This window comes from Labrus mixtus, chromosome 21 (assembly GCF_963584025.1).
Source record: "Labrus mixtus chromosome 21, fLabMix1.1, whole genome shotgun sequence".
In the NCBI taxonomy this organism is placed as follows: Eukaryota; Metazoa; Chordata; class Actinopteri; order Labriformes; family Labridae; genus Labrus; species Labrus mixtus.
Genome location: NC_083632.1, coordinates 10748403 through 10760170, shown reverse-complemented (window position 1 = coordinate 10760170; position 11768 = coordinate 10748403). Strand labels below are relative to the sequence as shown.

At 39.3% G+C, this 11768-nt stretch overlaps 1 protein-coding gene across 1 annotated transcript; it reads left to right on the top strand.

Moving 5' to 3' along the window:
• Positions 1-5: 5 nt before the first annotated feature.
• On the top strand, positions 6-10797 carry lgi1b (leucine-rich, glioma inactivated 1b). Its single transcript, XM_061028992.1, has 10 exons — positions 6-556; positions 695-766; positions 2181-2252; positions 2904-2975; positions 4761-4832; positions 5587-5756; positions 5935-6099; positions 6729-6949; positions 9604-9850; positions 10403-10797. The coding sequence occupies exons 1-10, from the start codon at positions 372-374 to the stop codon at positions 10750-10752; spliced, it is 1626 nt and encodes a 541-aa protein (XP_060884975.1). The 5' UTR covers positions 6-371; the 3' UTR covers positions 10753-10797.
• The last annotated feature ends 971 nt before the right edge of the window (positions 10798-11768 follow it).

Here is an 11768-nt window from a genome sequence, read left to right as displayed (position 1 = left end):
ATTCACGCTGCTATTGTTTTGGTTTCTTGCATGGTCGCAGAATTAAGACTACAGAAACTCATTTAACGCGGAATAGACATTCTTTTATTTTTTTATTTTTGGGGTATTTTATAGATATGTGACTGGTCTTGTGTTCCCATGTCCCGTCTGTCCCGCATTTGTAATCCTGCGCCTTGCTGAACGAATCCGCTGGACCCGTGCCGTCCTATTGAGACGCAAGAGGCATAGACACAAGCCCGCATCAGAGCACAACCAGCCACCAGCTTCCAAAATCAAAACGAGACACTGACATATTAAGGATTGTTGCCGGAGGATCAGGCCGAGAAGTTGCATGTGCAGGAGTGTTGGTATTCTCGAGCGGGACAGCAGGCATGGGATACTCGGGCAGAGGATGTACGCTCCTGGTTTGGGTCGCTGCTGTCAGCCTGGTTCTGGCAGACGGGAGGAGAGTGAGGCAGCCCAGATGCCCCGTTGGATGTACCTGCACCAAAGATAACGCCCTGTGCGAGAACGTCCGATCTGTGCCTCACACCTTCCCGTCGGATGTCGTTTCACTGTAAGTAGTTCTGCAACACCACCAGACTCCCAATGGGGAATTAATGATGCTGTTTTGTCTGAAAAGCTTTGAGTAATATTCCATGTCCCAGTGTATCCAGGTGACATCTTTGTTATTTGATCTTTTGTGTATATTTAGATCTTTTGTCAAGTCTGGATTTAATGAAATCACAGGAGGAAGCTTTGTTCACACGCCTGTCCTGCAACTACTGTGAGTATCTATCTATCTATCTATCTATCTATCTATCTATCTATCTATCTATCTATCTATCTATCTATCTATCTATCTATCTATCTCTCTATCTATATCTATATAGATGCTCAGTGTTCAAACAATGAGGCACACACCCCCAACCCCCCAACCCCCAGCAGACTTCTTTATCTAAAGTCTGATATGCAGATTTAAAGGGGTATTCTCTGTAATGGTGTCGGGATTATGCAATACACCACATGGCTACAGCGACAATAACAGCAGAGGGTGTGTAGAAGCTGTGTGTGTGTGTGTGCATGTGCAGGCAAGATATGGAGGGGCAGAAACAAATAATGAAAATGTCCCCATTCACCCCCAAATAAAGCACCTAGAAACAACAGAAACATCTTGGTTTGAAACGAAAGATTACATAAGACATCTATTTTTAAGCATCTTGTAGGACTGGAGTCTATTAAGTGATTTCTTACGGTGAGGTAACTATTAACTGGGCTCTCTTTTGTTTTCCTGGCATCAGTTTTTCCACGTGCTTAGATGACATTAAATCAGTTTGAGTGTTCATGGAGGCTCGTGTGCAGAAGGATGGGGAATTTAAACAGGAAAGGGAACGGGTATAGCATCACCTTCTTGCTCTCATTATTTACTGCCAAGGTGACCTGGAGTATCTTAACCCCTATTAGAGTGCAAACTTAATCAATGCAGCTCCTCTGTGGCCAACAGAGAGGGTGTACAGGGTCAGTGTCGCTTGATTGCTTAGCTAGAAAAAAAAGCCTGATGGTTTTTATTTTAAACAAGATGTCCAGTGTGTGGACATAAAGGCATTTTGTGGAGCTCTAAAAAGGAGTACTTTTTTAACAGTAGATTAAGAAGGGATTTGACCGTCAAAAAGGATAAAAAATGTTCAAATTTCATGCAAGTAAAACCCTACACGTTTGAACTGTAAGATTCCATCTATAGATACAATGAAGTGCACAATGTATAAGTGGTGTACACTTATCTTACAGTATGGGTTTAAAGGGTGACTCAGAAACATGTGGGAGGAAGAGGCATCCATTTCTCTCTTTCATTCAATTCATGCAAAACATGTAGGAGTGATCTGCCGCTTCTCTGTTTGATTCATTTCATTCATTCTCTAACCACACGCTGTGGGCAGAAATGCCGAATGAGTCTGTTGTTGTGTGTTGCAGTAACTCTCACACCCGATCATTCGATCTTATTTTCCTCGGTTTAACACTTATATATTATATGTAATAAATCAATGCATGTACCCCAATGTGATGGGCAAGACATTAATGTTCAACAAAACACCATTTTGAATAATGATACAAGAACAACAACCTGGGAGATTTAATTCAATCCAGTGTTCTGTATCTTTAAATTAATCAAATGTTCGACTGTTTTTTGTTTTTTTTCACAGACTTTTCACAGCAAACTCCTTTGACCTGATCGATGAGGATGCCTTCTTGGGTTTACCTCATCTTGAATATCTGTAAGTAATGTGTTCATTCCTTTATAAAAGCCTGGTACATTCCAGGAAGCCGTACATCCCAGCAATTAGCACATTGTCTGTATTGTGCCAACAGGAACGGATGAAAAACAACATTACAATCAACATTAATGACACCTTTTCAAACTTTTACGACAGTTTTAGTTTTCCTAAATGTCTGGTAGTTTATCATTTCTAATGTTATGTTTTGTTTTAGTTGTCCAGCATTGCATTCTGAAACAATGAGTCCATTATTGGAGTACCGCACTTACAGAAAATAAGCAAAATTGGCATGCAAGTCCCTACACACTCAAGTTTCAACCACACATGTGCTTACAATTATGTTGCCTGATTAGAGGACAACCTACATCTTTATGATTCTAATGAGTTTATAAAGTTTGCTGACTTGATGTTGGGTCATGACAGAGCTTAGCTGCTTCCTCCCCCCCCCCAAAAAAATGAGCAGAAGCATGGTTTGTTCAGGGCCTAGGGTATGCTACATATTATATATATTTTTTGGGCTTTGAAGGTATTACATTATACAACTCTATAACTGGAGAGAACCTGCAGAAAGTTAGGATATGATTCCCATTATCAGTGTCAAAATGTATCTTATATTTGCACGTGATTGTTAACCTTTTTTTTAATCCACAGATTTATTGAAAACAACAGAATTTCATCGATATCCCCTTTTGCTTTTCGAGGCCTGAAAACTCTGATACATCTGTAAGTATCTTCCTTGCATTCCTTTCTATTTTTCAAATTGTTGGTATACTTGTTTTTTTCCCCCTTTTTGTGAGACAACGATCTGCACAGCCATATTTCACATTCTCCTTTCTCTGTGGTAATGGGATATTAGTATTCACGTTGTATTAACATAAAACCTGAGCATCAATTCCACTTTTTCCACTCTGTATCACTTCGTCAGTGTCTGAAATGCAAAGGTAGGCAAATTGCTGCTGACAGTGGTGATGAACAAGGTTACTGTTTGTAACAGTCAGCTGGATCAGGTTGCTGAGGCCTGATCTGAATGTTAGTGACTCAGTGAACCAGCAGAGCACATTTTGACTTGAAAATGAATGAATTAAAAAAAAGTGAAATTGTTCAGTGTCTGTGATTGTCATAAAGAATTGTTTAGCTTTTTTCAGTTAATATCAGTTATGAGCAGTAATGTTATATTTGAGAAATGTATGATGTCTGTTGTGTGACTGATAAATAATGCATAGTTTGACATGTATTTGTATTTAGAGTTTTAGTATGAAGAAAAGACGTCATTAATTAGCGTTACTCATTAAGAGTAATAAAAGTAGCAAATTCCCGATGAAGAAAAAAGATAACCAACAATGTTTTTGTAAACACTCAAAGCTTTTCAAATCTAAAGATAGGTGAGAACGTGAGTGACTGTAGGTCAAGACTAAATATAACTGTACTGAAACTCTAAACCTTGTGACCTGTACTCTGTCCCCTAATCTCTGACGGGTCGTTCCGAGCCCGTTTAGAGTTTATGCAGTAAAGTCGAATGCTGGCATACTTTTGCTCAGCATCACAAATGTTTGAACTCTCACCAATCATATTTTACATTTATGAAACACGTTTTTGTTTTTTTTATTTATTAGGAATTGCTTTTATTCTTGCTGATCCATCTGTCAACACAACACATGAAAACCAAAGTTATTTTTCAGTTTGATTGTTATCTGGTTAATCATAGCTGAGCTGCACCTTTGCTGTAAGTAGTAAGACAATGTTATAATGGCATACTTGTAAATAGTCCAGCCAATAATGAGTGTTTTGACTCCATTATAAAGGATAAAGTGGTAAAACATAGTGAAGTGAAACATGGAAAAGTAAATGACCATTTACGATAAATCTATCATTAGAAAGGATGTTTTGAATGTGCCACATACACTAGATTCATTATTTATAAGCACAACCAGGGGTCATACAATCCTACTTCATGTACATCATGATTAGAAAGTGCACCTTTTCACAAAATCATAGAAAGATGGCCTCTATCTTCAAAGAAAACAGACTCTTGGATAAATAATGAAGAATTCAAATAGTGCTGACATTCCTCACATCTCTTTCTAGTTTGGAGTTCATTCTCTTAAAGTTCTGCCTAACAAGGCCAGCTGTGGTGGGTTCATTTAAACTTTCCTATTACAATGTCATCCACATGGCAGTCTTAAAGAGGGGGTTTGTGTATTGGATAAAACTGGCTTTTCATAAATGGCATTCTTTCCCTGTATGAAATGTAATTTCCCTTCTTTCATTTCTGTTTCTATTTCACACTGGAGCCAGTTGTCTCATTATTGTTATCTGAAAAGCACAGGGCAGACTTAAATTTTGGTATTTTGTTCACTCTTCTCCTTCTGAAGACAAGCTGGCAAACAGAAGAATTGAAAAGCCACTATAATGACTAGACAGACTGTGTACCGACTCAAAGTCAATTATATGCAGAGAGGCAGTCTAATTCAATCACTTTGTGTATGATTTCCTCTCTGTGCTGATTAGGAGTCTGGCTTACAACAACCTTGAGACGCTGCCCAAAGATGTCTTCAAGGGCATGGATGCTTTGACTAAAGTGTGAGTACAGTTTGTCTCATGTCTGGCTGGAACATCTAACAACCATTTAGTTTATCAGTTTCCTCTACAGACATATCTGTGGATTTATGTAAGGTTATTTTTTATAGATAAACTACTATTTGAAATAGAAAATGTTGTATCAAATGAAATGCCACACTTTATGGTACAACAGAGACTTTCATTGGGGAGGGGTTAGGAGGCATCTCTGTCTTTCTTTTTCTCTCCTAAAACTGTGTGATTAAATATTTGAATAATTTTATGAGCGCATGGTGATTAAAAGGAAGGATGAGGGACATCAGATAAAGGAAATAAAAGATGAAAAATGCGGAGATAAAAAGTATGAAAAGCTAGGGAAAAAAACAAGATATTACAAGAAGCTATGTCCTGAAATGAAGACAGAGATAATAAGTGCGAGAATGTCTGAGTAAAATAGTCAATTACAGAGAAAATAAATAGATTCTGGCTTTAGACTGCAACAATCAGGCAGAATAATGCAGGCTACAGTGATTCTGTACACACAACCAAGGTCGACAGCAATTCAGACTGGGAGTAGGCGACAAGCACAGACTACTTAGGGGACAGGACACTTGTTGTGGCTTTTCTGGCTTCAACCCAAAGTGCAGCCAAAGGACAGGAGAGACAGATAATAGAACAGGAAGCAGACACAGAACACAAAGTGGAAACGAAAAGCTTAATATTCATGTTAGATATTAGTGTAATGATGTCTGAGCAAATGCATTGATCATGCACATAGGGATCTACGAGGCAATAACCTCATATGCGACTGCAAGCTGAAGTGGTTGGTGGAGTGGATGCATAACACTAATGCCACCCTGGACCAGATCCACTGCAGCGGCCCACCCATCCACCAGGGGAAGCTGCTCAATGATCTGCTGCCACACTCTTTTGACTGCATCACATCAGGTATTTTCTTTCTGAGTCATAGAAGCATAATAGAAGATACAAAACCTAAATCTATGAAATCTAATAAAGAAAGGGCTGCTTAAAGGTTATATTCCCATCTTTCTCACAGAAGACGTATCAATATAAAATCATTATTTAAGGATAAGTCAAAATTGACTATGATGTCATCCTTTTTCAGAGTTCGCCTCCTATCAGTCCCTGAAGTTTGAGTCCATTTCGGTGGAGGCCTTCACCTTCGGTATGGATCAGTTTGTTGTGTTTGCTCAACCGTTTGCTGGGACGTGCAGCTTCCTGGAATGGGATCATGTTGAGATGACCTTTCGAACCTATGACACCATTGAAAGTGAGTTCATGAAAAAGTAAGCAGCAGCTTTGTTGTTGTTGTTGTGGAGAAGGCCGGCATAAATATGTTCCTCCTGAAATGCCACTGTGGAATTATTAATGGGGGCATGAATGAATGAACTGCTCTTTATGGTATACAAAAAGAAAGCTGGTAGACTATATCCAGACTATATTAGACTTTAGCACAACACAAGTTGTATTACTAGCTAAGACAAAAAGTAGTTTGAAAATGACAAATGTATTCTTAATTTCAGTTACTTCATTTTTAGATTTCAATGTGTCATTGAAAGAAAGTCTGTTATCCAAACAATACCAACACGATGATGTGTTTTCAATACAGCCACCCTGCCCCCAATTCAAAGTGCTGATATTTATACTACCTAATGATTGTGATGAGTCATACATTTGGTGACCTTAATATTATAGACCACTTAAAGAAACTGTTGAAAAAATCTGTAATTGTTGAAAAGTGCACCTAAGTATATAACTATGTCGTCTGCATAAAGGTGTATTTTCCTAGTTTGAAAGTCCTTCCCAATGTTGTCTATTAAAAAATACATATTGATAATGATTGACTAACCAGTGCTGATAACATGTCCTTGATTTTTTGCCTTCTCTTCTATCATGCAGGCACCTCCACTGTGGTCTGTAAGCCCATGGTGATTGACAACCACCTCTTTGTCATAGTGGCTCAGTTGTTTGGAGGCTCGCACATCTACAAACGCGACATCTCTGCCAACAAGTTCATCAAGATCCAGGACATTGACATCCTCAAGATTCGCAAACCCAACGACATTGAGACGTTCATAATCGATGGAGAGTCTTTCTTTGTCATTGCAGACAGCTCAAAGGTTGGCAAATCTTGCTTTACCAAAACTCAAAAGCATTTAATCAAAACATTCACACCAACATTTTTTATTATTGTCTGATTACAAGGATTGAACATGTCTTCAAATTGCTTATGATGACCAAACCGCACTCCTTTATCAGTGTACAATAGTCTATATTTCGTTGTAAGGCTACATTACAACACCATCTTTTCTAACTATATACAATGGGTACGGAAAGTATTCAGACCCCTTTACATTTTTCACTCTTTGTTTCATTGCAGCCATTTGCTAAAATCAAAAAAGTTCATTTTATTTCTCATTAATGTACACTCAGCACCCCATCTTGACAGAAAAAAAACAGAAATGTAGAAATTTTTGCAAATTTATTAAAAAAGAAAAACTGAAATATCACATGGTCATAAGTATTCAGACCCTTTGCTGTGACACTCATATTTAACTCACATGCTGTCCATTTCTTCTGATCCTCCTTGAGATGGTTCTGCTCCTTCATTGGAGTCCAGCTGTGTTTAATTAAACTGATTGGACTTGATTAGGAAAGGCACACACCTGTCTATATAAGACCTTACAGCTCACAGTGCATGTCAGAGCAAATGAGAATGATGAGGTCGAAGGAACTGCCCAAGGAGCTCAGAGACAGAATTGTGGCAAGGCACAGATCTGGCCAAGGTTACAAAAGAATTTCTGCAGCACTCAAGGTTCCTAAGAGCACAGTGGCCTCCATAATCCTTAAATGGAAGAAGTTTGGGACGACCAGAACTCTTCCTAGACCTGGCCGTCCAGCCAAACTGAGCAATTGTGGGAGAAGAGCCTTGGTGAGAGAGGTAAAGAAAAACCCAAAGATCACTGTGGCTGAGCTCCAGAGATGCAGTAGGGAGATGGGAGAAAGTTCCACAAAGTCAACTATCACTGCAGCCCTCCACCAGTCGGGGCTTTATGGCAGAGTGGCCCGACGGAAGCCTCTCCTCAGTGCAAGACATATGAAAGCCTGCATAGAGTTTGCCAAAAAACACATGAAGGACTCCCAGACTATGAGAAAGAAGATTCTCTGGTCTGATGAGACCAAGATTTAACTTTTTGGCTTTAATTCTAAGCGGTATGTGTGGCGAAAACCAGGCACTGCTCATCACCTGCCCAATACAATCCCAACAGTGAAACATGGTGGTGGCAGCATCATGCTATGGGGGTGTTTTTCAGCTGCAGGGACAGGACAACTGGTTGCAATTGAAGGAAAGATGAATGCGGCCAAGTACAGAGATATCCTGGAAGAAAACCTCTTCCAGAGTGCTCAGGACCTCAGACTGGGCCGAAGGTTCACCTTCCAACAAGACAATGACCCTAAGCACACAGCTAAAATAACAAAGGAGTGGCTTCGGAACAACTCTGTGACCATTCTTGACTGGCCCAGCCAGAGCCCTGACCTAAACCCAATTGAGCATCTCTGGAGAGACCTGAAAATGGCTGTCCACCAACATTCATCATCCAACCTGACAGAACTGGAGAGGATCTGCAAGGAAGAATGGCAGAGGATCCCCAAATCCAGGTGTGGAAAACTTGTTGCATCATTCCCAAGAAGACTCATGGCTGTACTAGCTCAAAAGGGTGCTTCTACTCAATACTGAGCAAAGGGTCTGAATACTTATGACCATGTGATATTTCAGTTTTTCTTTTTTAATAAATTTGCAAAAATTTCTACATTTCTGTTTTTTTTCTGTCAAGATGGGGTGCTGAGTGTACATTAATGAGAAATAAAATGAACTTTTTTGATTTTAGCAAATGGCTACAATGAAACAAAGAGTGAAAAATGTAAAGGGGTCCGAATACTTTCCGTACCCACTGTAATTGAACCACATAATGGATTATACAGTATTTAGCTTGTGATGCTAAATTTGAGGCAGCTTGGCTATCAGCCAGCAAAGCAGAGTGAAACTGATTTTAAACAAGAAACTGCTTGTTTTTAACGACTGTGTCCACTTGATTTGGCAAAAGGAGAGCTTTGCGAATTTGTCTGTAAAAATAAATAATGGCCAGCACGACATGTAGATAAGAACAAGCTGCAGACCTAAATAAGCAAGCATCAGCTCGGCCCTGCGAAAAGAGCTTCAGAGAAATAAATAAAAAGCTTAAAAAAGGATTAATCTTAGCAGTTTTTTTTTGACAAGGTCTATTTGTTTTGTAGAGGAAGACGCCACTGCAGATCGTTCAATTCTTGCTGTTGCTCCTGCTCTGTAGAAGAACCTAAATACAGAGATGCAACTGACAATCTGCAGGTCAACAGCCCAAATCATTATCTCATAGGAGCAGCCCGACTGATCTCTTTATGTGGTGCATGCGTTTCTGTTATTGTATCCAGCCACTGTATACACACTGCTCCTCTAAACCACTCCTCCCACCATGTCAGCATTTTCTTCCCTTTGGTGTCTTTCTCTGCAGCATGTCAGTTTACAGCTGCTGATTACCCTGGCACTGCTAAATGTTCACATATGCTGTAACATATGCTCAGGGACACTCAGGCAAACATACAAGCACACACACACTTGTACTAAATTTGCAATTTAGTGGTCAATTACTTGTCAAATGTAATTCTTCTTCAGACTTTTTAGATCTTATTTATTAGTTGGTTGCAGTAGGACTTCATGTGCTTCCTCCTCTCATAGGCCGGCTCAACAACAGTGTACAAATGGAACGGTAACGGCTTCTACACCCACCAATCCCTCCACCCGTGGTACCGCGACACAGATGTAGAATATTTGGAGATCTCCAACAAAGCCCACCTGATCTTGTCCAGCAGCTCCCAGAGGCCTGTAGTCTACCAATGGAACAGGAGCCAGAAACAGTTCGATCGCAGGACAGACATACCCGACATGGAGGATGTCTTCTCCGTCAAACACTTCCAGGTCAAAGGTTAGGGCTGCAGCTGTACACACATTTTATATTTAAGACATTTCAGTATCAGATGTTTTGAAGAATTTGTCCCTGACATAGCAAACAGTACATTTGCTGAAGACGAAGGCCATTATTCATTGTTTGATGCAAAAATTCTTGGGTGTGCAGTTTGATTAACAGTGGACTTTGATCCATGGCCAAACATTCGGTTAATTTAATAAAAGGATTTATGACTCACGCTCTTTAACTTGCAGTTAATTTATAACACTTAAGCTCCTCGTTGCTCTGCATTTTAGAGGCATTTACTTTGAAGGTGGTAAGAGTAATTGTCACAGTCCACTGCCAAATAAACCTGCACATATTTTATTACTGTCAAATGTTCTTACCATTTTTTCTTTCAAACCAGAAAGCTTATCTGTTATGGAGCATTTTTGAAGTAGCAATTCATAACAAGATGTGAATTATTTTGGAGTTATGTAAACTGTTTTTTTTCCCCCAGCTTTTCCTATTTAGATCCAGATTGAAGTAGCTGAATGTGAGAGCTAAACAGTCTCTTGAATCTTTTCAAAGGTGAGCTGTTTATATGCCTGACAAGATTCATCGGGGACTCCAAGGTGATGCGCTGGGACGGCGCCATGTTCAAAGAGGTCCAGACATTTCCTTCCCGCGGCTCCATGGTGTTCCAACCTGTCTCCATCGGCAACTGGCAGTACGCCATCTTGGGTAGCGATTATTCACTGACGCAGGTCTACCAATGGGACAGCAAGAGGAGCCAGTTTGTCCCATCCCAGGAGCTGAATATCCAGGCGCCTCGGGCATTTTCTATGGTTTCCATTGACGACCGAGTGTTCCTGCTTGCGTCCAGCTTCAAGGGAAAAACTCAAATATACGAGCATCTCATGATTGATTTGAGTAATTAAACCCATTATCAATTTGTAGGGATGGGTTAACGTTGCCATTCAAAAGATTTATTTTTCTGTGATTTTGAATTGAACTCCAAAGTCACATTAGAAATGCACCAGCAATTCCCAACTAACTTTAAAATAAGGATGTTTCAAGGAAAAGGTATCATGAATACAATCTATACCCTTATTGTTTGGAATTCTTACTTTGGTTATCATCATTGGGATTATTTTGTTGCCTTTGACTATTTTCACGCTACTGAATATATGTCCAACTACTCTATTTTGATAAACTTCTTTAATTTCATCTTTATTCTTTAAGATAGAGGGATTATTCTGCATTTGATAAACCTAATTCCACTGTCCACAAGTGCGAACTGACTATCTTTAAGGACAACAAGCTATGAAACGTGTATTCACCCTGCAGGTGCCCTTGCAGTTACAACACATACTGTATATATCTCAGTACAGTGTTTTTATTTCTACTGTATAGTAATGATTCCATTTTGACTTTGGTAGTGGTAATAGGAACATTATATTGTAGGAAAATAGGGTGAAAAATACTTCTGAAAATAATAGGGCAAACTAACTGGATAGACTCTAGAAAAAAAAGTCCTGCAAGTCTTCTCTGATTTTAATAAGCACCTCAGGAAATTTGACTTCAGAGTGACATGCCATTGCAAGAGATAAGGATGGAGTGGAACCATGGAACATGTGTAAAACTAATGGGATGGTCAATGAAGGAACGTCTTACTTTGTATTTATTATAGGGACCAAATTTCAACATTTACGCATTTTTGTCACGAACCACCTTACAAATGTATTTTTAAATTAAAATACGATCAAACTTATGTGATATCAAAACAGCAGCAGTGCTGTGTGAACTTCAAGCCAGGAGAGACAGAGCTACTTCTGAGAATGATGTCCTCCTAAAGGGCACTTTGGCAGCAGTTTCACCTGTGTTCCATCAGTTATTATGATTACTTTTTAATTTCTTGAAAATGATGATCCAAGTGTATAAATTTAAGAAACAA